At 53.9% G+C, this 27205-nt stretch overlaps 11 protein-coding genes across 11 annotated transcripts; 5 read left to right on the plus strand and 6 right to left on the minus strand.

Annotated features, from left to right (window-relative positions):
* Positions 1 to 1567: 1567 nt before the first annotated feature.
* On the plus strand, positions 1568 to 6271 carry MYCGRDRAFT_106986 (uncharacterized protein; the record flags this gene model as incomplete). The annotated part of the gene is made up of 10 exons (XM_003856031.1): positions 1568 to 1601; positions 1661 to 2289; positions 2342 to 3459; positions 3513 to 4026; positions 4360 to 4423; positions 4481 to 4613; positions 4671 to 5315; positions 5374 to 5561; positions 5617 to 5809; positions 5866 to 6271. 10 exons carry the CDS (start codon positions 1568 to 1570, stop codon positions 6269 to 6271), a joined length of 3924 nt encoding a protein of 1307 aa, XP_003856079.1.
* Positions 6272 to 6301: 30 nt separating this feature from the next.
* Positions 6302 to 6817, minus strand: MYCGRDRAFT_35216 (uncharacterized protein; the record flags this gene model as incomplete). The annotated part of the gene is made up of 3 exons (XM_003857521.1): positions 6302 to 6378; positions 6435 to 6631; positions 6684 to 6817. 3 exons carry the CDS (start codon positions 6815 to 6817, stop codon positions 6302 to 6304), a joined length of 408 nt encoding a protein of 135 aa, XP_003857569.1.
* Positions 6818 to 7241: 424 nt separating this feature from the next.
* On the minus strand, positions 7242 to 7892 carry MYCGRDRAFT_89042 (uncharacterized protein; the record flags this gene model as incomplete). Its single annotated transcript, XM_003857520.1, has 3 exons — positions 7242 to 7501; positions 7561 to 7632; positions 7694 to 7892. 3 exons carry the CDS (start codon positions 7890 to 7892, stop codon positions 7242 to 7244), a joined length of 531 nt encoding a protein of 176 aa, XP_003857568.1.
* Positions 7893 to 8304: 412 nt separating this feature from the next.
* Positions 8305 to 9416, minus strand: MYCGRDRAFT_89043 (uncharacterized protein; the record flags this gene model as incomplete). The annotated part of the gene is made up of 2 exons (XM_003857519.1): positions 8305 to 9261; positions 9414 to 9416. The coding sequence occupies 2 exons, from the start codon at positions 9414 to 9416 to the stop codon at positions 8305 to 8307; spliced, it is 960 nt and encodes a 319-aa protein (XP_003857567.1).
* A 212-nt stretch (positions 9417 to 9628) lies between these two features.
* MYCGRDRAFT_102197 (40S ribosomal protein S0) lies at positions 9629 to 10984 on the plus strand (the record flags this gene model as incomplete). Its single annotated transcript, XM_003856032.1, has 2 exons — positions 9629 to 9851; positions 9981 to 10984. 2 exons carry the CDS (start codon positions 9682 to 9684, stop codon positions 10732 to 10734), a joined length of 924 nt encoding a protein of 307 aa, XP_003856080.1.
* A 410-nt stretch (positions 10985 to 11394) lies between these two features.
* Positions 11395 to 16440, plus strand: ARO1 (AROM pentafunctional protein, ARO1; the record flags this gene model as incomplete). The annotated part of the gene is made up of 3 exons (XM_003856033.1): positions 11395 to 14325; positions 14374 to 16193; positions 16234 to 16440. 3 exons carry the CDS (start codon positions 11395 to 11397, stop codon positions 16292 to 16294), a joined length of 4812 nt encoding a protein of 1603 aa, XP_003856081.1.
* Positions 16441 to 16466: 26 nt separating this feature from the next.
* MYCGRDRAFT_106990 (uncharacterized protein) lies at positions 16467 to 17883 on the minus strand (the record flags this gene model as incomplete). Its single annotated transcript, XM_003857518.1, has 4 exons — positions 16467 to 16509; positions 16565 to 17219; positions 17396 to 17428; positions 17485 to 17883. 4 exons carry the CDS (start codon positions 17861 to 17863, stop codon positions 16467 to 16469), a joined length of 1110 nt encoding a protein of 369 aa, XP_003857566.1.
* Positions 17884 to 18216: 333 nt separating this feature from the next.
* MYCGRDRAFT_106991 (uncharacterized protein) lies at positions 18217 to 20436 on the minus strand (the record flags this gene model as incomplete). Its single annotated transcript, XM_003857517.1, has 9 exons — positions 18217 to 18240; positions 18293 to 18412; positions 18532 to 18725; positions 18782 to 18862; positions 18975 to 19104; positions 19174 to 19452; positions 19508 to 19882; positions 19939 to 20282; positions 20355 to 20436. The coding sequence occupies 9 exons, from the start codon at positions 20434 to 20436 to the stop codon at positions 18217 to 18219; spliced, it is 1629 nt and encodes a 542-aa protein (XP_003857565.1).
* A 2388-nt stretch (positions 20437 to 22824) lies between these two features.
* MYCGRDRAFT_52468 (uncharacterized protein) lies at positions 22825 to 24177 on the plus strand (the record flags this gene model as incomplete). The annotated part of the gene is made up of 3 exons (XM_003856034.1): positions 22825 to 22971; positions 23028 to 23236; positions 23298 to 24177. The coding sequence occupies 3 exons, from the start codon at positions 22921 to 22923 to the stop codon at positions 24055 to 24057; spliced, it is 1020 nt and encodes a 339-aa protein (XP_003856082.1).
* Positions 24178 to 24548: 371 nt separating this feature from the next.
* Positions 24549 to 25470, plus strand: MYCGRDRAFT_98317 (uncharacterized protein; the record flags this gene model as incomplete). Its single annotated transcript, XM_003856035.1, has 4 exons — positions 24549 to 24589; positions 24640 to 24856; positions 24915 to 25196; positions 25263 to 25470. 4 exons carry the CDS (start codon positions 24556 to 24558, stop codon positions 25468 to 25470), a joined length of 741 nt encoding a protein of 246 aa, XP_003856083.1.
* A 218-nt stretch (positions 25471 to 25688) lies between these two features.
* On the minus strand, positions 25689 to 27010 carry MYCGRDRAFT_89049 (uncharacterized protein; the record flags this gene model as incomplete). The annotated part of the gene is made up of 4 exons (XM_003857516.1): positions 25689 to 26090; positions 26194 to 26325; positions 26391 to 26486; positions 26546 to 27010. The coding sequence occupies 4 exons, from the start codon at positions 27008 to 27010 to the stop codon at positions 25689 to 25691; spliced, it is 1095 nt and encodes a 364-aa protein (XP_003857564.1).
* Between the last annotated feature and the right edge of the window lie 195 nt (positions 27011 to 27205).

Genomic DNA, 27205 nt, shown 5'->3' on the forward strand with positions numbered 1-27205 from the left:
GATGCTTGAGGGACACAGTTGACGGAGTCCGCTCGGGAAGCTCGATTACGAGGTGTCGTGGAGAGCATGGGAAGGCTGCGGGAGGAGGAGGCGTCGGCGCGACAATTGAGCTTTGGGCGGACCGGTTTCCTGAAGGGTGATGCTTCGATGATCTCTGATGGTGAAGCAATGGGAGTCTCAGACCGGGATAGAGAGGCGGTGATGAACTTTTCGAGGAACTGATCTTCCCATGGCTTGGTTGGGACATCGGAAAGAGCGCTGGATGGAGTGGACGTTATCTCGGAGAGGGATCTCGTTACGCAGCTCGGTCTTGAAACCTCGTTGGAAGATGATGGGCTGGAAAGTGGTGTATGTGGTGCTTTCATGGCGTTGCTGATGGCTGCCCTGTGTTGGCTCCTTTCGTAATGTAGATACGTGAAGATAGAACAGAAGCATTCGACTGCGACTGTGGACTCAGTGCAATATATGAAGTGTACCTTACCTGCCATGCTCCCCTCGCATGCCTAGAAGAGTCGATTTTAGCTCGTGGGAACATGAAAACTGGTTCACCCCGCAAGGTACCAATTCCGAACACTAGTGAGCTCGTTGTTCGGAGGGTACCCAGTCAGAGGGTACCCAGTCAGGTGAATTCATCTGTCAAGTTCCAGTGGATCACATTTCTCGAGACTAATTTGGGACATCAAGAGTCTCGAACGATCCCGGAGCGAAGTCTGACTCTCGTAGCACGAGTGGCTTATACACGCGATGGGAACTGTTCGATGAAGCCGAATGGACTTGTGGCCACACGGATCGACAGATGGATCGTAACAAGGAGGGCATTTTCTACCACTTCCCTTGATCCTGATTGCAAGCAGGACACGATCCTGGTAGCTCTCATCGTTGTAAGATCTGAGTCGTTTGATCGAGGTACGTTCGGAACATCTGGGAAGCTTTCGGAGGCCTGATCGTCGAGGTCTTCATCGGGCAGCAATCCTCATCCTCATCCTGAGACGTGTGGTCTGGCCTTTTGGACTGCGGACATCGCCTTCACGACAGCGTTGTTATTGCTCGATATGAGATAGATCGGAGGCTTTTTTATGCGAATTGGATGAATTTGTCGAAGGTGATGTTCTTGGACGGCAGGGAGGCACCGAGGCAGGCGAGAACACGTCAACATGACCCGAGAAACAACCGAAAAGCCCGGCCTGTCTCCACCCGAAATGCACGTCTTGAACTCCAACTCCTCCTTCTCATCAACAACCATGTCCAATGCGGATCATCTGATATACCTTCGCACTCCCCTCACGGAGCGTCGTCTCGGAGTCGCTAGAGACGTCTTTACCTGCGGGCGACGATATCGCTTGGCTTCCATCATGTCTGCATTCCGACAGCCGATTGCCTATCGCTTCGATGTCGCCTGTGTCGCCTGTATCGCCCAGATGTGGAGCTGCATCTTCGGCCAAGGACAGAGACGCGATAGCTGTCGATAGTCGCCTCGTCAAGGTCAAGTAGGTGCAAAGGCGAGTTTCCCTTGATGACTTTTCCTCTTACCTTGTCCCTGCAAAACATCCAGTTTCTATAACTTTCAATGGACACCTACCGGCTTGGCGTGGATGTTGGAGGTATGCAATCAACTTTCGCCTCATTTCACAGTGCTGATCGTCGACATCGCGAATCACAGGCACTTTCACCGATGCTTGCGCCTTCAGCCCCAATGGCAAGATCTATCGAGCCAAAGTCCCATCTACTCCCCACGACCAGTCTATCGGCGTAAAGAACTCCATCGACAAAGTCCGAGCAGCGATCCAGGCAGTAGAGCCATTCACCGGCAAGTTTGGGGCTCTCCACCATGGCTCCACCGTGGCTACAAATGCTCTGCTGGAAGGCAAGGGCGTACCAGCGGCCTTGATCGTGACTGAGGGACACAAAGACGTTCTGGTTGCGAGAAGATCACAGATTCCAGGAGGTCTGGCGTCGTGGATCAATTGGGCACCTCCACCGCCTTTGATCCCGCTCGAACGCACCCTTCAAGTGCCGGAGAGAATCGGAGTCGATGGCAGTGAAGTCAGGCCAATTGACCAGGATGCGCTTCGCAGGGAGCTCCTCACAGTGAAAGGCAAGGTCCAAGCTGTCACAGTTTCTCTGATCAATTCTTGGGTCAACGGTGAGCACGAGAAGGAAGTCGGAAAGATCGTGAAGCAGGTTCTGGGAGATGATGTTGAGGTATCGCTTTCCCATGAAGTGCTGCCAGAGCTGGGAGAGTACGAGCGGACTGTGACAGCAGCCGCGAACTCAGTGGTGAAGCCTGAGGTAAATATGTCGCATTCCGGAGTGCCACGAGATGGTCACTGACTGCGAAAAGGTCAAACGCTACATGAAAGGACTCAGCGAGAAGCTCAACGACGACACACCGACAGTGCGCATTTTGAAGAGCGATGGCGGCCTCACGAACCTGACCCTCGCCGGAGAACTACCCGTCAACATTCTGATGTCAGGACCTGCTGGTGGCGTCAGAGGCATCACCAGCATCATCGCCAATGCCACCGGACACAAGAACTTGGTCACGCTGGACATGGGAGGCACAAGCACAGATGTTGCTCTGATTGCAAACTCTCTGCCTTCCCTCCGGCGTGAGACGATGGTTGGTGACCTTGCCGTACGAAGCCCCAGCGTGGATGTTCGCACGATTGGTGCCGGTGGAGGCAGTCTGGCCTTCTTCTCGAAGCTCACGAATACTCTCCGCGTGGGGCCCGAATCCAGCGGTGCCAACCCGGGTCCGGCGTGTTATGGTCGAGGCGGCACGCAAGCGACTGTGACTGACGCCAACCTGGTGCTTGGATATCTACCTGAAACTCTGCTGGGAGGCGACTTCACACTGGACATCGCGGCCGCTCGTGCCGCTGTAGGTTCGCTGGCCGAGGAGATGGGCAAGACACTGTACGAAGCCGCGGAAGCCATCATTGATCTTGCAAACGAGGCCATCTATGGTGCTCTTCGGTTGGTGTCTGTCGAACAAGGCCATAACCCAGCCGACTTTGCTTTGGTCGCTTTTGGTGGTGCTGGACCGCTGTGCGCCAACGCCGTAGGCAAGTTGCTAGGAGCATGGCCGGTCATCGTACCAGCTGCGCCTGGTATTCTTTGTGCACAAGGCGACGCCACCACAAAGATGAGCCACGAGCTCTCTGCGTCCTTCATCCAACTTCTGAAGTCGACGACCATGGAGATCATCCGGCATGAAATCCAAATGCTAAAGGAGAGATGCGAGGCTACAATGAAGGACGCATTGGACGAGGAAGAGCCCCTGCTCGATGTTGCGTATGTCGCTGCTTTGCGTTATAAAGGTCAAGCGCTGGAGCTGGGTATCTCGCTGTCGGAGGACGACCTGGCTCAGTCGATGGAAGCTTTCGAGAAGGTCGCAAAGGACAAATTTGACCAGGTCCACCAACAGCAATTCAGCTACACGCTTGAAAACTTCCCATTGTAAGACTTTTGGGCGGACTCGTCAAGTAATAGAAGCTAACACTTAGTGTCAGGGAGCTCACCCGTCTCACTGTCACCATCACAGACGCCTCGCCCGATATCGAGATTCCTCGCATCCCCACGGCAGACACCGAAACTCCGCCGGGGACCGCCATCCTGAAGAAGAAGACGATCGTGGTCCAAGGTAAAGAGCATGAGGCCACATTCTGGGATCGTGGTGCTCTTGCAGCTGGACACAAGGTACAAGGTCCTGCCGTGGTTGTGGAAATGGACAGCAACACTCTGGTCAGCCCAGGCTTCGTCGGTGAGGTCGACGCAGTGGGAAACATTTGCATCTCTCCTTTGCCAGGCAACGAGATGCCTTCCTTCAAGTCGAGGTTTGAGAGCGCGGTGTCTGACAAGACGCAAGAGCAGAAAGATGCAGAGGCCAGAAAAGTCGTCGAGGACATTCCGACATTACCGACGCTCATTTCGTCGTCGTTGGCTTCCATCAGAGCTGAGATGGATACGCTCATGCTTCGATGCTCGATGAGTCCCGCAATCAGAGAGCAGCAAGACGAGTTCAACGTGAGAGATGCAGAAAATCCGATTTCAGGTTTGAGCTAATCGTGCTAGGTCATCACGAATTCAGCGGGAGAAATGCTAGTTGGCCAATTTGGATCGTTCATCGGCCAGTTCTTGAAGATCTGGACGACGAAGGTTGCTAGGGGTGATGTGGATGACATCGAAGAAGGAGATGTGTTCATCACGAATGGTAACTATCGGTCTGACACTGTTGAGCCCTCGTGCATACGCTGACCGCTTGCCAGATGTGTACGAAGTCGAGGGAGCAGTGTCTCATTTGAACGATGTCGGTACCAAATCAGCAGTATCGCAGGATCATGCTAACGATTCAATCAGGTCATCGTGCTCCTCCCGATCTACTTCGAGCATAAGCTAGTTGGCTGGGCTGCCAACTTTGGCCGTGAGCACTCGAATGCAGACGGTGATCCAGAGTCGGAAATGCTGACCATGTACTTAGATATGACCGACGTGCAGGGCCAAGTGCCTGGTTCGATGTCGATCAACGCTCAAACCATCTTCGACGATGGTCTGCAAGTCCCGACGATGAAACTATTCGAGCGAGGGAAGATGAACAAATCCATTGTCGAGCTGTAAGCCGTCTTTTGCAAAATGCTTGCAGTCGCGAATTGACTAACGAATCTCCGCAGCATGTGTCGCAATTCCCGACAGCCAGAATGGCTTCGCTCAGATCTCTTAGCCCTCATCTCAGCCTGCCGCACAGCCGCAACTCGTGTCTGCGAGCTCTGCACTCGTTTCGGACCCGAAGTCTATGCCGCCTCAACCGACATACTTCTACAGCGGGCCAGGACTGCAGTCAGCGATATCATTGAGAAACACATGTCAGACGAAACGACAACATTTGTGGACTTTGTCGACGATGACGGGCATGGTCGTGGTCCCTTTGCGATCAAATGCACCCTGAGCAAGACGGCAAAGAACCGTCTGAAATTCGACTTCAGCGGGACCAGTCCTCAGGCGAGCTCGAGCATCAATTACTTCCTCAGTGAGAAGATGTGGCGCATGTTCGTGGGCTACTACTTGCTTGTGGTCCATGCTCCCTACACGATCCCGAACGATGGCTTCCACGACCTGATTGATGTGGAAATTCCGGAGGGCTGTATCCTCAAACCAGTCCGTCCGGCTGCGTTGTCTTGCCGGACACACTTTCTGGGAAGGGTCATGGACATCATGCAAGCCTTGTTCGGTCAGAAGAACAGTGCTTTTATGACCGCTGCAGGGTTTAGTGATTCTCCGCACTTTTTCTACTCCGGCTTCAAGCCAAATGGTGAATGGTACGAAGACGATTACATATCCATAGTTGGGGACGCAATGACTGATATTCTTACACAGGTACCAGCTCTACCAGATCGCATTTGGCGGCGTTCCTGCCCGCCCCAAGGGCGACGGGCCTGACTGCCATTGTCTTTTCCCGGCAATCAAGAGTGTACCGACTGAATCGATCGAGTTGAACTTCCCAGTTCGCTTGGAAGTCAACGAAGCAGTAGCAGACACTGGCGGCGCTGGTTTTTATCGAGGAGGTAGGCGCCAGTCTATCTTCGATAATATCAATAGGATGCTGACAGTCGTCCACAGGCAACGCTCAGAAGACAATGTATCGTTTCTTGTCCGCGGGTGAGTTCAGCATACACGACGATCGATGGTTCACCAAGCCCTGGGGCGTCCGCGGCGGTAAGCCTGGGGCTCGCAGCAAGAAGGCGATTCACCGCGTGAACGGCGACATTGAGCTCCTGCCTTCAAAGTGCGATCACATCAAAGTGGTACCAGGGTAGGTCGTGGATCTCTCGTCACTTTATAAGAGTCTCATACTAACAACGTCAACAGCGATCTCTTGGAATGGCAGACCTGGGGAGGAGGCGGCTTGGGTGACCCTCTCACCAGACCCGGCGAGACAGTCGCCCTCGAAGTCCGCCGCAAGCTCGTGACAATTCCCGGTGCCAAAGAGAATTACGGCGTGGTCATCAACCCGGAAACTCTCCAACTCGACGAGCTGCAAACCGAGACCTTGCGTGCCAACATCGAGAAGTCAGAAGCCGGCAAGGAGGCACCGTTGTACGATCGCGGCGGCACAGTCGCCGAGCTGGCAGCGAACTGCAAAGAGGAGACGGGTTTCGAGGCGCCAAAGCCGCAGTGGGAGGAGGAGGTGTACGGACCGCATGTGGCGCTGGACTATGTTCAGGACTGGTACAAGAAGGGCAGAGAAGTCGGGTATCAGATGTGGGATTGCTAGATAGCTTGCGATCAGAACGATGTACAGACATCACAGACTGAACTCGAGCCTGTTTCCAGCATAATCGCGGGCGAAGAATCTCGTCGGGAATTCGACGGCTTGTGTACCTTTTATCGAAATCTTTTTTCAGCACCAGCTTCCAGAGATCTTCAAAGGGACTCACCACTGTCCATCTTCCCAGGCTCATCTGCCTCCTGCGGTGCCGCTTCGTCACCTTTCTTGTGATGGTCCCACACGCGTTGTCGGAGCTCCATTAGAGCTTCAGGAGACTCAATCTTAAAGCACGGATGGCGAGAAGATTTAGGGCCGGACTCGCCAAATGCAATGTGGACTTGTTGACCCGACGAGCCGATGTCAAACCTGTCAGCGTGAGCGATGGGTTCTCTTTGCTAGCGATGTTGCTACAATATACCACGCCAACTCGCCCTTCTTCACCTGTGGTACGGGTCTGGAGGTCAGCCCCAAAGTGGTGCCATAGAAGGTCTCGGCTTGATCGAGAGTGCCCTTTGGCACAGTGAGGTTGACGTGTGCGATGCCTGCGATCATAATGGTGATATTCGAGCGTTTGGGCAGCTGTCTGGCCGCCGCAGGACACCCGACTCGTCCAGCGTGTGTTGTTCGTCTTTGTCAGCTGGAAGATGTTTTATCCGCTTCTGGATCGGACAAATCGACCTCTCAGAAACACAGCTTTGTATTTACTAGATGAACAGTTGAGAAAACGTCGAGTGTCCCCATGGACCGACTCGGTGGCTAAAGGACTCGCCGGCGCGATTGTGGCATAGCAACGTGCTGTGCCGAACGGGAGGGAGATCAAGGAAGTCATGCAACGTCGAACAGTGGTTGTTGGTCCGAGCAAGAGTGGATGCAGTGCTGGCGAGAAGACAGTCCGTACACAATATATTCACAGAGTGAACAGCCGAAGTGCCAGCACAACCAAAGCGGCTCTCAGTTCCATTCACCTTCTGGGCTATCAACGGTAGGTGACATTGAAGCAATGCGTATCCACCCCATCAGCCTTGAAGTCTGCCTCCGCCACAAAGCGAACGTCACTGCACGCATAGTATGCTTCTTCCGGGACCTCATTCGGCACATAGCGCATGAAGAAAGTCGCATGGTCACCTATGTAGATGCCGTGTGGAGCGTCGGGAGCCCGGATGCAGGTATGTCCAGGCTTGAGATTGATCTCGGAAGGATCGTAGAAGATCTCGAAATCATCGAGAGTCTGAGGATCTGCAGGGTATTGGTCATGAGAGAAACCGCGAAGCGTTCACGTCCAGGGCTTGGCTTACCATCGAAGTACGAGATCCCGATTTGCACTGCGTGTGTGTTCTCCTGAGCGACCAGAGCGAGTCGGCCATTCGCTGAATGACGAGCTTCATTTAGCAGGGCCCCGAAGCAGCTTGAAGAAGAATGACCGCGTACTCAACGGGAACTCGGTCCTTTTACCGACGCCGTAGCTGGATCCGCAAGGTGGAGTGTTGTCTGCATCGGGGCACCAAGGCCTTTCTTCGGGCCACAGAAATGCAGCTGGGCCGATGTCTGAAGCAGGTGGGAGTTGAGCGACGGACAAGCCACTCATGAGCATTGCGCATATGGCGAGGAATGGGCGGATGATCGGCATGATCGATTATGTGGTGTTTTGAATGCGTCTGGTCCAAGGCGGTGTCGCTGACCGATGTAAAGGATGGAGGAATAATTCGAGCTGATGAGCAGAGCAGGCGGTCAGCTTTGAAGAACGGAAGCTTTCGGAAAGAGGTGCTCAGATCGGGCGCAACGTGAGCAATGGCGAAGGTACCCATGTTACTGACGTGGGAAGGTGTGGATATGAATCGGATGCCGACAGCCTGGAATGGACCACATCAGCATAAGAATATCGCAAAAGTCGTAGGAGCTTCTTCGGCGCTCCCAGCTTTTATGATGTCAGGTTCGACCCCAGGGATGGTACCTGTGCCTAAAATGTACAAATGCGAACGCTCGGATTAATCATACCGCATACTGCTTGATCCTTGCCAATCCGCGGATGCCTGCAACATTTACATCGTGATTTCGCCCTGCCATGTACCCTCTGTCAAGCCCAATGTCTCGATGAGATGTTGCCATCTTGGTCCACCACGCTCCTTCCTCCTCAAATATTTCAGCAGCTTGGCTCGCCTGTGTACCAGTAGTCGCAAATCACGCTTCCCGTGCTTGTCCGTACGTCCTCGTGTCTCCAGCAAGTCTGCCAACGACCGAATCTTCGCGGTCAGAATTGCAACCTGGACCTCACTGCTTCCAGTGTCGGGTCCTACTCGTGGAGTCTTCTCCAATTGTCCCGTTCCCGGATTGACCGATGCCTTTGGCTTCGGAGGCAGCGTTGAGTCCGTGTTGTGCCGTCCGAACACATCAATGCACCTCTGGGTATTGATCCTCAGGCGATCTTTCCCACTGCTCAGGGAGAGACTGGCAATCCGCTGTAGAGCTTCCTGAGCCGTCTCGTGCTCCGCCTCCGCAAGCTTTTGCCGTTGCTCGGGCGTTGTCATGTTATCGCCAAAGGTCGTATCATATGTTCCATCGTCCGAGCTCGGCTGAATACCATTAACAAGCCCCTTTATGCTTTCTCTTTGCTCGTCCGTAACCCTGAAGTCAGGGTCTTCACTCTGCCCGTGCAAAGAATCGAATGTCGAAGGTCGTGCCGGCATCTCCTCTTCGACCAAAGGCGTGGTCAGCCATTTGCTCCGCTCGATGCCCTTTGCCAGCTCATCTTTGGTCAGGAAGAAGTTGAGGTGATTATCTGTGTCTGTCTCGGCGTGGGCGGAGAGGTTGCCGGATGATGTCGAGTCGATGTCCTTGTTGACTTTGCTGCTTTCCGAAGCTTTCGATGCAGGTTGTGCTGTGTCAAATGACTCTATGAAAGGAGTCGTAATGCCGCGGACCGGGTCGCCCAAGTTGCTCGCTCGTTCCACTCGAATGACCTTTTGCCGACTCAGGTTGGCAGCCTTCTTGGCGTTTGCCTGTAGCTGTGCGTATGGATCACGATGCTTCCTCTTGTGGGCGACGGTCGTGGCTTGTGAAGGCGAAGAGGAGGAGAAGGCGCGGGAGGTGTTTTGCATGCACGCTGCATGCTATTAGTGGTGTTGTGAATGAGACCAGACATGCGACATACCATTCTGTGCACGTAGACACTGCGCGACGTGTATTCGTGGAGGCATTGTTGGATGGAACGATCATTCTAGATAGTTACCCTCACATTCACAATCCTCAGTCTTCAATCTTCGGACAACCCGCGACGCTAAGCGGAATTGCTCCCGGTGCTTGGCAAGGAAGGTTGGCCGAATCAGCGCACAGCCGATTTCACTTCGACTGCGAACTTTTGTATTAGACCAACATCAAGTCGACATCTTTGACCACATTCCCATTACGACACCGCAAAGATGGCCCCAAACAACCTTCCCGCGGCATTCAATGCCACCGCCCAGGACATTGAGATGCTTCTGTCGGCTCAGTGCCACATTGGCAGCAAGAACATGCAGGTGCACATGGAGCCATACCTCTGGAAGACTCGCCCGGATGGCATCAATGTGATCAACATTGGCAAGACCTGGTAAGTTGTCATACACAGTCCAGCGCGATGTGATGCAGTCGAAAGACGTGCAAAGAAAAGATTCGCGCGACCGTTCTACTTGCGTTCGCGACAGTTTCACGATTAAACCCCCCACTAACACCACCACAGGGAGAAGATTGTGCTCGCTGCCCGCATTATCGCGACCATCGACAACCCAGCCGACATCGCCGTCATCTCCGCGCGTCCCTACGGTCAGCGTGCCGTCCTCAAGTTCGCCGCGCACACCGGTGCTTCGCCCATTGCTGGTCGATTCACCCCCGGTAACTTCACCAACTACATCACACGCTCGTTCAAGGAGCCACGCTTGATCATCGTCACCGACCCGCGCACCGATGCCCAGGCCATCAAGGAGGCCTCTTACGTCAACATCCCTGTCGTCGCCCTCTGTGACACCGACTCCCCCACCGAGTACGTCGATGTCGCTATCCCAACCAACAACAAGGGTCGTCACGCCATTGGTCTGGTCTGGTGGATGCTCGCCCGTGAGGTGCTCCGCCTCCGCGGCACTCTTGCGAGCCGCGAGGCTGAGTGGGACGTCATGACCGATTTGTACTTCTACCGCGACCCAGAAGCGGAGGAGAACAAGGATGCCGCTCAGGACGAGACCAAGGCGCCAGGTGCCGACGATGTTGGTGCAGGAGCTGTGGAGAGTGGATTCAACAACGAGTGGGAGGTTGGCAACGCTACCGGTGGAAGTGCTTTCGCCGCCGCTTCCGGCACTGCTGGAGCTGCTGCGTCGTCGTCGTGGGATGCTGAGGGTGCCGACTGGGCTGCTAGCAGCGCGCCCGTCGAGACCGGCAACCAGGGTTGGGCCGCCGAGGGCAACACCGGCGCTGCCACCCAGCCCGAGTCTGGCTGGTAAATCGCTTTCGAGCGTTTTGCATATCTCCATGTCCATCGCACTCTTATTCTGCTGCTTGCTGCTACAGGCTAGGAGGTGTATCGGCGCTTACGAGGGAAAGATACCTACCGTTGTAATGATGGTAGGGGAAAGCCCTGTGCTGGTCTCTTTGAAAGCGTATACGTAAAGTTGCGCGGGTCTGTAGATAGCGAGCTTCTCAAAAAGGAAACTTTCCTCAGGCATTCAAAAAGTACTCTTTCACAGGCACTCCAGCGAATCGTTGTCCTCCATCCATCGTGACATGTGTGAACTCTCGAGCTCGTGAAGCATTTTCCAACATTCAAGCGCCGACACCGCACAATCGACCTGCATACCATCCCCGCATAAATTTTTGGTTTCGCCGATGACTCCGATGTATGTAGTGCGCACCGTGCTCTAGACTTTGACGAGCCGGCATTGGAACTCAAACCAATTGCTTGAATGAATTTGTCGTTGAACAAGATCATATGCAAAGCTACGACTCCGGCACGTTGTCAACTTACGCTCGTTTCAGCTGAATCTCGCCGGGTTGGCAGTGTTCATCCCTTCCAGAGCTTTTGATCAGCTCGACAGGCCACCAAGAAAGTCCAGCGACTGACATCGCCCTCCGAAAAGAACTGCTACGTCCATACACCTTCGATCATGGCGGCCACCAATGGCTCGTCCACGGCAACAAAAGTCCCAATCCTGGGCAACGAGAGCATCATCGTCGACTACGGCCTCTGGCCGCACTATGCCACCAACGACCTTCTGACGAACATTGTCAGCTCCACTTACATACTCGTCTGCGACACGAATCTTGCCCAGCTAGAGTACGTCTCAGCATTCCGGAGCAGCTTCGAAGCAGAGCGCACGAGGCAAGGCAAAACAGAGGCAGATGCTCGACTCCTCATTTACGACCGCATTGCGCCTGGCGAGACATCAAAGAGTCGGCAAACAAAAGCGGACATAGAAGATTGGCTTTTGGAGCAAGGATGTACAAGAGACACGGTCATTCTGGCGCTCGGAGGTGGTGTCATGGGTGACTTGCTCGGCTTTGTCGCAGCAACATACATGCGCGGAGTACGATTTGTACAGATTCCTACATCCTTGCTGGCTATGGTGGACAGCAGCATTGGTGGAAAGACTGCAATCGATACACCACTGGGCAAGAATTTGATCGGCAGCTTCTGGCAGCCCGAGAGGATCTACATTGATCTTGCGTTCCTGGAGACCTTGAACAAGCGACAGGTGTGCAATGGCATGGCAGAGGTGGTCAAGACAGCGGCGATTTGGGACGAGAAAGAGTTTGAGCGGCTGGAGGAGGGCGCGGATGCTATCATGGCAGCGTTAGACAAGCCGGTCGGCAAGGGACGTTTCGCAGGCATCGAGGATGTATTCAAGAGAATCGTGCTGGGCAGCGCGAGAGTCAAAGCAGAAGTTGTGAGCAGCGATGAGAGAGAAGGTGGACTGCGGAATCTTCTAAACTTTGGACACTCGATTGGACATGCGTACGAGGCAATTTGGACGCCTGAGATTCTCCACGGAGAATCGGTCGCAGTCGGCATGGTCAAGGAAGCCGAGCTGGCACGCTATCTGGGTGTCTTACCTCCGGGTGCCGTGGCCAGGCTTACAAAGTGCATCGCAAGCTATGGCCTGCCGACTGCCATCGACGACAAGCTCATCACTAAGTGGACAGACAAGCAATGCCCTGCAGACGAGCTCCTGAGGCGCATGGCTGTGGACAAGAAGAACGCGGGCTCGAAGAAGAAGATCGTCTTGCTGTCTGCTATAGGTCGATGTTACGAGCCACAGGCGACCAAGGTCGACGACAAGGACATTCGTATCGTGCTGTGCCCGGCCATCTCCGTCAAGCCGGGAGTGCCAAAGGCTCTGAATGCATCCTGCAAGCCCCCTGGCAGCAAAAGCATCTCCAATCGCGTCCTTTTGCTCGCAGCATTGGGCGCTGGAAAGTGCAAGATCAGCAATTTACTGCACTCTGACGATACCCAGTTCATGCTCACAGCAATCGCCAAACTCGGTGGCGCTACATACAGCTGGGAAGACGAGGGTCGCGTACTGGTCCTGAATGGTAACGGCGGTGCCCTGAAAGCCTCGCCCGAGGAGATCTACATCGGGAATGCAGGCACGGCATCGCGATTCCTCACAACTGCTGTCACTCTCGCGCGTGGAAGCTCGTCTGCATCTCACACGGTCTTGACAGGCAATGCCCGCATGCAAGAGCGCCCGCAGGGACCTCTTGTCGACGCATTGCGGTCGAACGGTGTTGACATTGAGTATTTGGGCAAAGCTGGAAGCCAGAGCTTACCACTGCGCATCGCCGCGGCAGGCGGCTTTGAAGGAGGCGACATTGAGCTAACGGCAAAGGTGTCATCTCAATACGTCTCCTCAATCCTGATGTGCGCGCCGTATGCCAAGAAGCCAGTCACGCTGCGTCTCGTTGGTGACAAGGTCATCAGCCAGCCATACATTGACATGACGATTGCCATGATGGCCGACTTTGGCGTACAGGTCACTCGAAGCAAAACCGAAGCAAATGTGTACCATGTGCCCAAGCAGCAATACCAGAACCCGACGGAGTACGAGGTCGAAAGCGATGCTAGCAGTGCCACGTACCCTCTCGCTGTTGCTGCGATCACTGGTACGAAGTGTACGGTCCCCAACATCGGCTCTGCATCATTGCAAGGCGATGCGCGTTTTGCCGTGGACGTCCTGAGGCCGATGGGCTGTGAGGTGGTGCAGACCAAAACCAGCACAACAGTAACCGGACCACCAATCGGAGAGCTCCAGCCATTGTTTCATGTCGACATGGAGCCCATGACGGATGCTTTCCTCACAGCCTCTGTTCTAGCCGCGGTCGCGAAGCCAAACAAGGCGGGTGCCACAACAAAGATCACTGGCATCGCAAATCAGAGGCAAAAAGAGTGCAATCGTATCAAAGCTATGCATGACGAACTTGCCAAGTTTGGTGTGACGTGTCGAGAGCTCGATGATGGGATCGAAATCGATGGCCGTGGTTCAGATCTTCAGCCTGCCAGTGAAGGTATTCATTGCTATGACGATCATCGCGTTGCCATGAGTTTTGCTGTACTGGCCACGATTGCACCTCGTGATACTCTGATCATGGAGAGAGAATGTACGGGCAAGACTTGGCCCGGTTGGTGGGATCAGATGAAGCAAGTCTTCGGCGTGGAACTGGAGGGCGTTGAGCCCCAAGGTTCGCAGCACACCCTTGCTAAAGGTATCAACGGCCATGTTCCGGACCGCGAGGTCAAGAAGTCCATCTTCATCATCGGTATGCGGGGAGCAGGCAAGACTACCACCGGTGGTTGGGCATCGAAGATTCTTGGCTGGCCTTTCTTGGATATGGACACCGAACTCGAGGCTCGCGAAGGCATGAGTATACCAGAAATGTTAAAGGACAATGATTGGGCCGGATTCCGTCAACGTGAGTTCAAGCTTCTCCGGAGCTTGATGAAAGAGAAGCCGAACGGACACATCATCGCCACAGGAGGTGGTATAGTTGAGACGCCCGAAGCACGAGAGCTTCTGAAGGAATGGCAAAAGGTACGTGTACGTGCCGCCCCCTGTGCGCATGCAGAATCCGTTGACACCTTTCAGGATGGCATGGTGCTTTATGTGACGCGTGACATCAACTCCATCATCGACTACCTGCAAATCGACAAGACCCGGCCGGCCTATGTGGAAGACATGATGGGCGTCTTTCTCCGACGTAAGCCTTGGTTCGAAGCATGTAGTAATCTCCACTACCACTCACAGCCAGTGGACGAGTCTGCTGCGATTGCCGGATGGACCAGCCCACTGGATGACTTCTCACGTTTCCTTCACACCATGACTGGCAGGTCTGGAGCAATGAGCCACATTCAAGCGAAGGAGCACTCCTTCTTCGTCGCGCTGACCGCTCCAACTATCCAAAGCGTGCTTCCTCTCCTGCCAGAAGTCACTATGGGATCGGACGCCATTGAGCTTCGTGTTGATCTTCTGGTAGACCCAGCAGCGTCCGATGGGCTTCCCAGGCCCGAGTTCCTCAAAGACCAGGTCTCACTTCTCCGCGCATCATCACGACTGCCATTGATCTTCACCCTTCGATCTGTATCTCAAGGAGGTCGTTTCCCTGACGGCGATGTGGAACGCGCCGTGGCCCTTTACCGAGAAGGTCTGCGCATGGGCTTCGACTTTGTTGATCTTGAACTCACTTCGCCTCCTGAAGTGAAGGAGTACGTGCTCAATCACCGCAAGATGTGCATCATCATCGCCTCTCATCACGATCCGAAGGCCACACTATCTTGGGCCAATGGTGCAGCCGACTGGAAGCCTCTGTTCGCCAGTGCCCTTTCGTACGGTGATATTGTGAAGCTCGTTGGCGTTGCCAAAACAACCGATGACAACGATGACCTGAAGATCTTCAAGAAATGGGTCGCCAAGGCACATCCGGACACACCTGTCATCGCAATCAACATGGCCGAAGCTGGAAAGAGCAGCCGTGTGTTCAATGGCTTCATGACTCCCGTCTCGCATCCCGCGATGCTGGCCAAGGCCGCACCTGGCCAGCTTCCAGCCGCAGACATTCGTCGAGTTCTTGGCTTAATGTCCTACATTGAGCCTAAGAAGTTCTGCATCTTTGGGAAGCCGGTGCAGCATAGCAGGAGTCCAGCTTTGCACAACGCCCTATTTCAACTCACAGGACTACCGCATGCTTATGGTATCCACGAAACCGATCGGGCTGCCGACCTCGTGGACATCATTCGTGCACCCGACTTCGGCGGCGCAAGCGTGACAATTCCACTGAAGCTGGACGTTATGCCACTGCTCGATGTTGTCGACTCTGCTGCAAAGACGATTGGCGCAGTCAACACAGTCGTGCCTTCGTTGGACACTGCTACTGGCAAGACCATTCTGACAGGGCACAACACCGACTGGCAGGGCATCATTCTCTCTCTTCGTAATGCCGGCTCCAAAGTACCTGGCCACGGAGTGCAACAAGCCGGCATGGTTGTCGGTGGTGGTGGCACAGCGCGTGCAGCAATTTACGCTCTCAAGAACATGGGGTACAGTCCGATATACCTTGTCGGCAGGAACAAGACGAAGCTCGCAACACTGACCCAGAGCTTTGCTCAAGACTACAATATCCAGCTACTGAGCAGCGAGGATGAAGTCAAAGCCATTCCGAATAACAAACAGCCAGTGGTCGCTGTCGGTACCATTCCGGGCGACTTGCCCATTGACGCTGGGTTGGAGGCAATCTTGAGATCGGTGTTCAAGATGGAGAACGACAATAGCAAGGTCTTGCTCGAGATGGCATACAAGCCGGCGGTCACACCTCTTGTGGAGTTGGTCAGCAGTAGAGGGTGGAAGACGGTGCCTGGTCTGGAGCCCTTGGTGGGACAGGGTGTGCATCAGTTCAAGTGGGTTTCCCGACTGTTCTCTGTAGGATGTCTTGTGCTAACAAACTTCTAATAGGCTTTGGACGGATATCATGCCTCTGTACAGCGTCAGTCGAGATGCTGTCATGGGCAAGTAGAACCCAGGTCGCCGTCCGCTCTTGGCCTTCTAAGGGGTGGCGCGGAGCTGTACAATTCATGTACTATCGACATTCGCCCAAGCTTGAGGGCGATGAACACAGAGTCATCGTCAACTGCCTCGGGACGTATTGTATTCTTTCTCATGACGGTCCCCTGTCTTCGTGCTGTTGCTTATGATAACTTTGCCCGAATAGGAGTATCCGAGTCCTCGCGACTATTTGCACAAGTCAGCCGCGGCGTTTCTTCTTCAGCCCGCATTATCGACTTACCAGCTCTGCGCAAAAGCGACAATGTTACTGATCGTTCCAAAGTGCAGCTCCGGGAGCGCTTGTCGAAAGATCAGGCTGGTCGCATGAATCACACCCAAATTCACACTACTCGTCACGCCGACGCCGGCCTGCACCAACTTCCTCCCAAATGCAATGCCCTCGTCCCTCAGCGGATCCAATTCATCCATGACCAGCACGAACGGAGGCAGACCCTTCAGCTCGTCCACCGTAGCATGATACGGCCACGCCAGCGGATTCGTCAAGTCCTTGTCGTCCGGTGTGTAGAACTTCGCCATAAGTGCCATACTCGTCACCTGCAAGAAATAGCCATTGTTCTCAATAAGACTTGGGAGTTCCTTCAACAGCTGATCTTGAGGTCGGTGCCAGATGCCGCTGATGTACGGCACGCAAGCGTACACGCCGTCGATTGCCTTCATCCAGCCGTCTCGCTTGGCTTTCAACGTTGTGGCGATGGCGAGGTTGGCACCGCCACTTTCTCCTTGTAGAACTAGGGAAGAGATTCCGAGCTCGGACTTGTGTGAGGCGATATGTTGTACGCCGGAAGCACAGTCGTTCAGACCGGCTGGGAACGGGTGGTGGATACCGCCGTCCGAGCTAGGAAGAAAGGCGTTGCGAAAGTCGATGGCAATGCAGACTGATCCGGCGATGGCAATGCCTTTACACCAGTGTACATCTAAAACAGAACGGCGGAAGGATTAGCGATCGCTCGGATGCAAAAGGCGTGATCATAGGGGCAAAGTGAGGCCTGCTAATAGAGCCTGAAAGACAATCTCGAAAGGCTACAGGACTTCTGTCCTTAGGTTCACTTACGACCGGCGCTGAGAGTTTGACCATGCACCATGCCTGGAGACAATGTTAGTAGATGGTTTCGGACCGAGCGAATTGCCGAATTGACGAACCTCCGCCGTGGATATAGACCACACAAGGCAGTTTGGCATTCCCAGAGTCCGCTCGACGATACACATAGAGATTCACGTCATTCCCATCGACACCTTTGATCGTGACCGTCTTACAGTCGACTTCCGGCCGGGTCTTATCACCGGGCAGATCTCTCGGCATCAGGTCGGCGGTCTGTTCTTCCATGGCGTTGACTTTTGCCATCATCTTCTTGATCTGTGCCATGCTGGCCGTGGCGGGCGTGATCCTGTTCTCTGGGACATTGATGTCCATGCGTAGTGGTTTGAGGGCTTTGGCTAGATTGATGTTGGTTCTGGGATCGGTGGCGAGAGACATGTTCGGGTCGCCGAGACGGCCTGGAGGTTTGATTGGGTGCGCCATGTTGTTTGTAGGTCTGTTCGGCGTCAAGTTGCGCAATGTTGATTGTATGAATTGGTCGACATTGTTGCGTCGAGACATGAGGGGAATGTACCGAGGGATCTTTCGGCACAAACCCTTGCACATCTTGCATAACTCGCGCATAACTTGAGTGGTCTACGACTGGTGCAGCTCGACACATTTCCCGCAAAAGACACGATCACGAAGGCTCATTCCTGGATCGTTGGGAAGGTGCAGTAGGTGTTCAGGTGTTGCAATAGTCTCTTTCTGTACATGTTCACACCTCGAAGCGTGCACTCAGACTAAGCTATATACACATTGATTCATAAAACATTCTGCCTGGCACAGCGAGTCGTTCAGTAAGTGTAGCGGAAGCCGTCCTGTTGAGTTATCGTTAGCAACGGCAGAGAGAAGACATGTCAAAGTACTTACGTCGGCGCCTTCGATTGCGAATCCTCCCCGTGCTTGCTTCTTGTTGGCAAAGTAGAAGTAGGTGTTCAAACAACAGCATGTCGTGATCATGAGCAGAGAAGCGACAATACATGCCCAGAGCTACAAGTCCAAGGTCAGTTTCGTAGTACTCGCATACGGTTTTGTACGACAACGGTAGCTGAGCGTTTCAGACGGCCGGAGTGACGATCACAGCTCGTGTTGCAGGAAGGACGACTTACACCTGGGATGTATCCTGGGGCATCCTGAGTACGGAACACAAGCGATCCAGCAATACCACCGATTCCACCAAAGCCGACCAGCGTAGCACTGCAGAATGCGCGCTTCCACTGGCCGCGAATGTTGTTCCCTTGGTATGACATGACTTGTGGGATGTTGGCGTTGGCTCCCGAGCAGACCAGGAAGACGCCGAAGTCTGATGGAACGTCAGTACATCCGATGAGTTAAATGACCTCACAAAGCGCTACTTACAGCGAACTCCGACCGTTTCTACCCAACCCATGAGTGCCAGGCCGATGATCGCACAAGTGGCGTTGAAGATGATCAATGGTCCTACAGAAGTGGGTGACGCGAATTAGCTCAAAGCATTAAAAAAGCAGCCGATAGTGAAACCCAGGCTATGGTCTCAAATATGCCGAAGCACTGATGCGATTTTCAAGCTTACCTCTGATCTTGTACTTGTCCGCGATGGTTGCAGTGATAAGCATAACGATAGCAGCGAAGGCATATGGTGGTGCTACCAAGCACTGAGCCGCACCGACTTCGAAGCCCATGCCGACAACGAGAATAATAGGCTAAGCGGGCGGAAACGTTAGCAAAGTCTCGGATGCGTTGCAGCCTTAGGCCAGAAGCTGGTAACATACCAAGAAGAAGGCAAGTGCATAACTTTGCGTCGTGTTGCATGCGAACATGATTGCGAAGCCCCAGATTTTCAGGTCCGCGGCAGGCTTCAAGAACTTGACCAGGTTGAAGGGCTCGGCTTGTGCATCGCCACGATCAGCGTTGACTCTGGCGATGACAAACGCGACTTCGCGCTCGTTCAGGAAGCCCCAGCATTTCTCGGGGTTGTCGTCCGGGAAGGGCACGAGGAAGATGTATCCGACAATGGCGATGATGACGGTGATGATTCCTTCGATGATGAACTGTACGGCATGAGTCAGTGCTATGCAAGCAAAGCATATCGCTGGAGCAACTCACAATCCAGCTCCAGCCCTGGTAGCCTCCAAGGCCATCCATCTGCATTAGTCCAAATGCCAAAATACCAGAAAACGCGGAGGCAAGCATGCCAATGAGGTAGAAGAACGCATTGCGTCGTCCCATCTCGTACCGGCAGTACCAAGTGCTGAGCAAGTAGACGCAGCCAGGGAAGAAGCCTGCCTCAAATATGCCCAAAATCACCCTCAGTGCTGCGAGTTGCTGCCACGTCTTTACAAAGCCCATCGCGATCATAGTGCATCCCCATAGGAAGCAGATGGTAGCCAGAAAGTTTCGTGGACCAATCTTCTTGGTGAGGACGGTCGCGGGAGGTTGAAAGAAGACATAGGTAGTGAAAAAGACCAGAGTAACGATGGACTGCCGTTTGTCAGTACAATGGAGGATATGTGTCTGAAGAGAGAACCGATGCGTACGTATGCCATTGGGTTACCGTTTGGAGTGGCCGCCGATTTGATCATGCCGAGTTCTTGTCGCATACCGGCGATTGAAGCGTTGGACAAGTTCGTTCTGTCCATGAGCGAGACCATGTACATGGCTCCGACCGTAATAATCAGACGTTTGTCGATTCGGCGGAGGATCTTCTTCTGCTCGGCGGGCGAGAACTCGGTTTGCATTTCGTTGTCATCGCTAGATGTCGTCTTGAGGTCGGAGTTGGGCGAGTGATCCCTGTGTTGTTCGACATGGGCAGTGGTGCCGCCCACCTTCTCGGCGCTGTTGGAGGAAAAGAGACCCATGGTGAAGTGCACTGCGGTTAGAGCTGTGCGTGAGGAAAGAAGACAACCGAGACGAGCGAAGGAAAGGAGAGCGGAATGTCGCCTCTTGTACTTACATGCCACATCACATGCGGTCGCCGTTAATGCTCGGCGAGGTTTTGGCCTCGGACGACAGTCCAACTGTGGCCACGGCGCCATCTTGGCTGCATTGCAGGCAACATTGGCAACGAGACGAGCTTGGGGTGAAATATGGGGAACGGACTCGCTTGCCCGCAAAGTCCAAGCGCAAAACTGGGGATACCCTGTCGTGCCAAGCTGCGCAGGAGCTGGGCACTGGGGCGGATCCAGATTTTGCCATGTGGGTGACACATGATATGGGGTATTGGCGATCGCTGCGTTTGGCGGGGATCAACTGCCGTGTTGGTTGATTGGACTAATAACCATACGAGGCATCTGTGCTTCAGATGCATCGCCAGGCGAGGCATGTCGACTTACAAGGTACGTACGACCTTGTAGGTAAAGAGCCCGGCTGGTCTTCCGTGTAGAACACGTCTAGGGTCGCGACAGGCACACAGTTGCACTAGTGCTAGCACGCACCGCGTTGGAGCATACTGTGAGCCTAGCACGGTCTCAACGTGAAGCGAATGTCGCGGGAGCCGGCCGTCCCTACGTCCAGTAGCTGTGCTCACGCACAATTGTGCATCGGAACCGGCGCTCGCCTTTGCTAGCTAGCGAAATTCCATTGTGGCAAGCTGACCCGGATGGTGTCGGTGTACACTCTCAGTGCGTGCGTTACGCCTGACCGCGGTCCGCGGCCTTCCAGACGAGCTGAACGGATTGAGACGAGTGTTGGCATTGCCAAGGGGAGTAAAGTCTTGGTCAGGCCACTAAGATGAAGGATCCGATCTGCACTGCCACGCGACCGTTGGTTGATTTTTGGCCACGCCCAGAAGTGGCATGGAGTTGGGTGAAGATGTCGCATCCACTAAGACTTGTGCGCTCGCATCAGACGGCGGAAAGGCCATTGCGTGTGGTAGGTCTGATGTTCAGGTGGCAGGTGGTGTGATGTTCGCGGGACGCATGATGAAGAGGGAGGCTTGAAATGTTGAGCCGCATGAAAGTTTAGGCGGCTGTCCAGCTGAGTAATCAAACATGTCCACGGATCTACAACCCCAGGCGCTTTCGATCTCATCAGACGGGCGATGTCGTGCTGGCTCGCAGCCAGACTTTCAGAGCCATGCGAAGTCTACCACACACGACGAGGTGTCTGATGTCGGAGACTCCCTGCGACAGTACATCCATACTAGCACATAAGTTTTCTTCCGGCACAACTCCGTTCTCAAAACAGCCGTACCAGCACATAAGTCTCCTTGCGTCACACTCCCGTTCTGAAAATATCCACACCAGCTCGTAAGCTTTCTAGGTAAATGCTGACAAGATTCCATCGCACATTTCAGTCATGGAAAGATACGGCGCTCTGCAGGCTGTCCGCAAATTGTCACCGGCAACGGCCAGCAACGACAGGCGAGACGTACCCATGCCCAACAAGAGGGGGGAGCATCGGCCGGATATCTCAGAGATCAATACGGGTAGCTCGGCGATGCTTGCGACGAGCGTCTGAGTAACAAAAAACTTAGATTGGTCGGTCTGCATAAGAATGTTGAGCCTCTTCATCCGGGCTCTCCAACCAGGAGAGTGTGGGCGGTCGGAGAGGGCAGGAATCGATGACCAGAGATTCGGCAAATCCGAGGAGGAGGGCCTAAAGCTACTTGAGACATCCGATGGTCAAACCAACGACGTTTAAGTAGACCATTGGCATGAAGAGAACTTTGGCTAGTGATGAAGTAATCATCACGAGAATTTGGTCCTGATAATGACCCCTCCCGATGGACGAGGATGCTGATGTCAAAATTATTACCCGTGGCCGCAGTCCGGGTTGTAAGCTTTACATGGGAAGCTGTCATCGAGATAGAAGTTCATTGTGTACTTGGAGATGCGAAGGCGAGTTACGACGTGGTCCAGCTGCTGAGGGCGAGGTCCTCGAAACGGGACCCGGCGTTATTGAAGGACTCGTGGAGTGCGTGATGCATGAGCAAGTCAGCAAGACGGACCGCTTCCGTCGCGGCCTGCACGACGTTACGGCATCCGTTGTCCATTTCGCACAATATATCCAGCATTCGAGGACGGTTCAGTGAACCGGTGATGTTCAGAGCAGCGGAGCCATGTCCGGACGATAGGAAGGATGGCTTTTGGAATAATTTGGCTCGTGAAAAAGTTCTGCCGCCTTCCTATCGTTCTTTCTCCCACTCACTGATGATCATCCCTCGAGGTCGACACTCCTTCTCGCATCGAAACTGTGAAGATGGTCAATCCTTCGATCTCCCGTCGTGCTGTTTCCAAATGTCATCACTGTCCCTACCTTAGCGAAATGCATTTGCAATCCCCACCTCAGTCACCTAAGGTAAGTGGATTCCGCTCGGCGCATTTGTAATCAAGAAGGAGGATTATCTAAGCACCATGGAAGTCGCGAAAGGATGAGAAAGAAGCTCGCCATTGATTAAATACTTCAGTCCTCGTGCTTTCATCTTCCTATACATCTTCGCAACCATCTCACTCATCAGCTCTGCACTCCCCAAGTCAGACCCTTTCACTTCGACAAATAATTCAATCACGTCAAACAAAATGCCAAGCAATCAAGCAGCATGGCTCGATGGCAAAGACCAGAAGTTGCGGGTGAACATCACCCCTTATAGACCTCCAGCTGTATCGATGAAGCTGACATCAACAAGGTCGCTGAAATAGCTTACACCTCGCCAGGTGCTGACGACGTCGTAATTCAGAACCATTCCTTAGCCATCAACCCTGTCGATTGGAAGATCCAGGACTCTGGTATGTTCATCCAGAACTGGCCGACCGTAGTGGGATGCGATGTGGCCGGCGAGGTCTACGAGATTGGCTCCAACGTGACTGCCTTCAAGAAAGGAGACCGAGTCATTGCGTATGTTCACATTCAAGTCGCCATCGTGTCGCTTTGACCATAGGTCTGACCATGCTCTCAGACATTCCATCTCTCTCGCGACCGGCGAGATCAAAGGCTCCGCTTTCCAGCTGTACTCTACTATCCCCGCCGCCACCGTGGCCATTCTCCCGTCCTCCATCTCATACAGCCAAGGTTCCGTCCTCCCCTTGGCCATCGATACCGCCGCGGTTGGTCTCTACGCCGAAGCGGAGAAGGGCTTCTTCGGATTGCCCTACCCATCGTTGAATCCCTCCTCTTCCGGCAAGACTCTCCTGGTCTGGGGCGGTTCTTCTTCCGTTGGTGCCTTGACAATTCAGCTCGCTGTCGCTTCCGGCGTCAAAGTCGTCTCCGTTGCAAGCAAGCACAACATCGACTTTGTCAAGTCACTCGGTGCCAGCGAAGTCCTCGATTACAAAACCTCATCTGTGGTCGAAGATGTCGTCAAAGCAGTCAAGTCGGTGGGCGGCGAATACCTCGGTACCTACGACGCCATTTCGACCAACGACTCTTTCAAGCACGTCCTTCCCATCACGGAGAAGCTGGGAGGAGGAAAACTCGCCCTGACCCTCGGTGGACCAAAGGAGGGTGTGCCCGAGAACGTCAAGATTGCCAATGTGTTTGGCGTCAATGCAGTCACTCATCCAGTGTGGAAGGACTACATCACGCCAGCGCTTGAGCAGGGAAAGTTGAGGGCTGTTCCGGAGGCCCAGGTTGTTGGTAAGGGTCTGGAGAACGTACAGAAGGGTCTCGACGCGCTCAAGGCGGGTGTCAGCGCGAAGAAGGTCGTGGTCGAGCTTTGAGGTCTGAATGAATGGATGATGTTGAGCTTGCTCAACGGATTGTCGTGGGTTCATAAGACGGATTCCAACGCTGATGATGAATCGACGAAATGATAATGAAAATGGGACATTGAGATGCCTGCATGTTTCACGAGGTCGAGGTCCTGACGAGATGATCATTAATCAGGTGTTAAGCGTGTGCTGTGTAACGGTGGCATCCGACGACTTACCAATCTCCGGGCCTATGGAAACCTGGCCGTGAGCTTTGTCTCTTCACATACGGTCGGCTTTATCGTGGTTTAGCTTTACGCTAGCGAGGTGCTCATTCCTGAAGGAGTATCCCAATCGTTTCGTCCTAACTCCGTGAACGTAACTCCGCGCGCAACTACAAGCGTGTGCGATTCAGCAGTTGGCTGCGGTCTCTGGGAGGCATAAGTACCTTGACCATGACACCTCAGCCTTGACAGAATCCATCAACGATACCGACCACGAAGACAACTGAAGATGGCAGCTCAAAACATGGCAAAGAAGACGATCACTCTTGTCACGGGCGGTATGTTCCACTGACATATGCGATGCCTGAGCTGAGCTGACGGGCTGCAGGCAACGGAGGCATCGGGTTCGAGGTTGTATCACAGCTCATGGCAGCGTCCAACAACCACGTCCTTCTTGGCGCCCGCTCGATCGAGAAAGGTAGTGCTGCTGTGAAGGATCTCGAGTCCAGGAAGCTTGCTGGCACCGTCGAGCTCTTGAAGTTGGATGTTTCAGACGAACAGTCCATTGAGAATGCGGCCAAGCAGGTTGAGGAGAAGCACGGCAGGTGAGAAGCAATCTCTGTCTGTTTCTTTGAGACACATCAACTGATCGCCCACTTTCAGAATCGATGGTCTCGTCAACAATGCTGCGATCTCCCAAGTTGAAGGTCTACCACTTTCCAAACAAATGGCCATCTGCTACCAGACAAACGTCATCGGCGTCCAGTTGATGGGCGAAAATTTCGCTCCATTGCTCAAGAAGTCCAGCGGGACACCTCGCATCGTGAACGTCAGCTCAGGTGTGGGTTCCATCACGCAAAAGATGGATCCCAAGTCAAGAAGCTACGACCTGCAGTATCCCCAGTATCGCGCGAGCAAAGCCGCGTTGAACATGATCACAGCTTGGTAAGTCCAACTCGAAGTGCATGCGCCATCACTGGGGGCTTTGTTGACGAGAGTCCATCCATACAGTCAATGCCGGGAGTACCGCGACGACGGCTTCAAAATCTTTGCGTATTGCCCGGGCTTCACAGTCTCCAACTTGAGCTCGATGAATGTCAGCGCAAACGGAGCGAAGCCGACGAGTGAGGGCGCTGCTCCTATCGTGGCTCTGCTGCGTGGAGACAGGGATGGAGACCACGGAAAGTTTGTGCATGCGACAGGCGAGTACGCTTGGTAAAGGAGACTCTTTTGCAACGGTGTGCCGCTAAGGTCGTTGGAACACGCCGAGTCGTTCTCAGAACAGCCGCAGCCTGTGGTGGCGCCTACGAAAGCTCGCATGGTGCATATGAACCAAATCATCAGTCCAATTCGACTTTTTGGGGTAATTTTCAAAAGCTCCAAACGCACGCGCTCACCACTGCAGCGCTCCTCACTAGCCGTTCGACTTCATACCTGCTAAGTCCCTCCCCACACTCCAATCGCATCTTCAACATCATCTCCACTAGCATCTCCAAGCTCCACGACCAGATTGGGCGCATACATGCCCCTCCCGGCCCTCCACATCCTCACCCTCAGAATCTTCTTCTTGCCCAAGTCCGCCTGATGCTGAATCAACAACCACATCACGCCTCGCAGATTCGGACTCGCCAGAATCATCTCGAAACCAAACGAGCCGGGCGTCAGATCAAGGCCTGGCCATTCGGGTGCTTTGTCGCCTACGTTGTGGTATGCGGTGATCTTCTCGATTGCTGCTTGCGTGTCTTTGTTGATGATGCCGCGTTGGAAGATCCATTTCAGACCGCGGCGTTGGACCTCGTTAGTGAGATGCTTCCAGGTGAGATAATTGACGTCGGACCACTGACGAAGTTCAGGGAGGGGAAGAGGATGGCCGCTAGCGAGGTGAATTGGTTAGCCTTGAACGTCTACGAAAAGCAATCAGAATGCCGTTGGAGCACAGTACTAACTTCTCGTCTTCCCACGGGATCTGGCTGCCGCGAGCTTTCTCGACCTGATACGCAGGACCAGCGTTGTCGTTGGCCATCAGAATGCCATAGTCTGGCCAGTAGACATTGATGTACTGCCCGTTGGTGATCTGTTCAAGGTCGTCAGTACATAGTATTGCGCTCATCTCAACGGCCTGCGAGCGGCATATCATACGGGATAGGTCGTGCCATCGATGACACGCTCGTGCCAATGGTACCATTCGACATTCGCCGCTGGAAGGAGCAGTTCTGGCACACCCAGACCTGGTACCTGAATCAAGTGTTAGCGTTTACTTTCATGCCGTCATCTACTCGATAACTCCAACGTACAATGTCGGACGCGAAGGACATGTATGCCCAGCGTTGGCTAGTCTCATGTCCCTGCCAGCCCCATTCCTCCATGGAAGCGTAGTCGGTCCATCGCGAAACAGCAAGAGGACCGGCTAGAAGGGGGTCGTCCAGATAGCAGAGGAGCGTCTCGCCTTTCTTCTTCTCGTTTTCAACATCCAAGGGCGTCTTGTTGAAGATGGGTGGAACGGAAGTGAAGTTGGAGTCGAGGTCTAGACGTCTGCGCTCAAGATCATCGCTTTGATCGGACCAGGCGTGGACGCTGGTGGTCGTGCTGATCTCGTCTGATGCATGGTCACTGGGACGTTGGTGAATGTTGGCGAGGTCGAGCTCCGATGCCGAGAATGAGTGGTGGTGGTAGAAGGCGAAGATGGCGATGAGGACGATTGCAGCAATGACGACGACCCTGTGGAGTCGCATGCCCTGCAGTACACCTCGCTGAGCCATATTGACTGGGTTCGATGCAGAGTATCGTAGCACGGTAATCGTCGTCGACGCTCGGCGGGACCGTGTTCGATGGAGACCGTTTCGAGATCTGTAATCGTTTTGTGCGACCGATATTGCAAGTACAAGCACCTTTTTGATCGCGCTCCTGAGAGTGTCCTTCTCTGATGTAGTCGGTGGTCTGCGAGTTTTTTGGGC

This window comes from Zymoseptoria tritici, chromosome 1 (genome assembly GCF_000219625.1).
Source record: "Zymoseptoria tritici IPO323 chromosome 1, whole genome shotgun sequence".
Taxonomy (NCBI): domain Eukaryota; kingdom Fungi; phylum Ascomycota; class Dothideomycetes; order Mycosphaerellales; family Mycosphaerellaceae; genus Zymoseptoria; species Zymoseptoria tritici.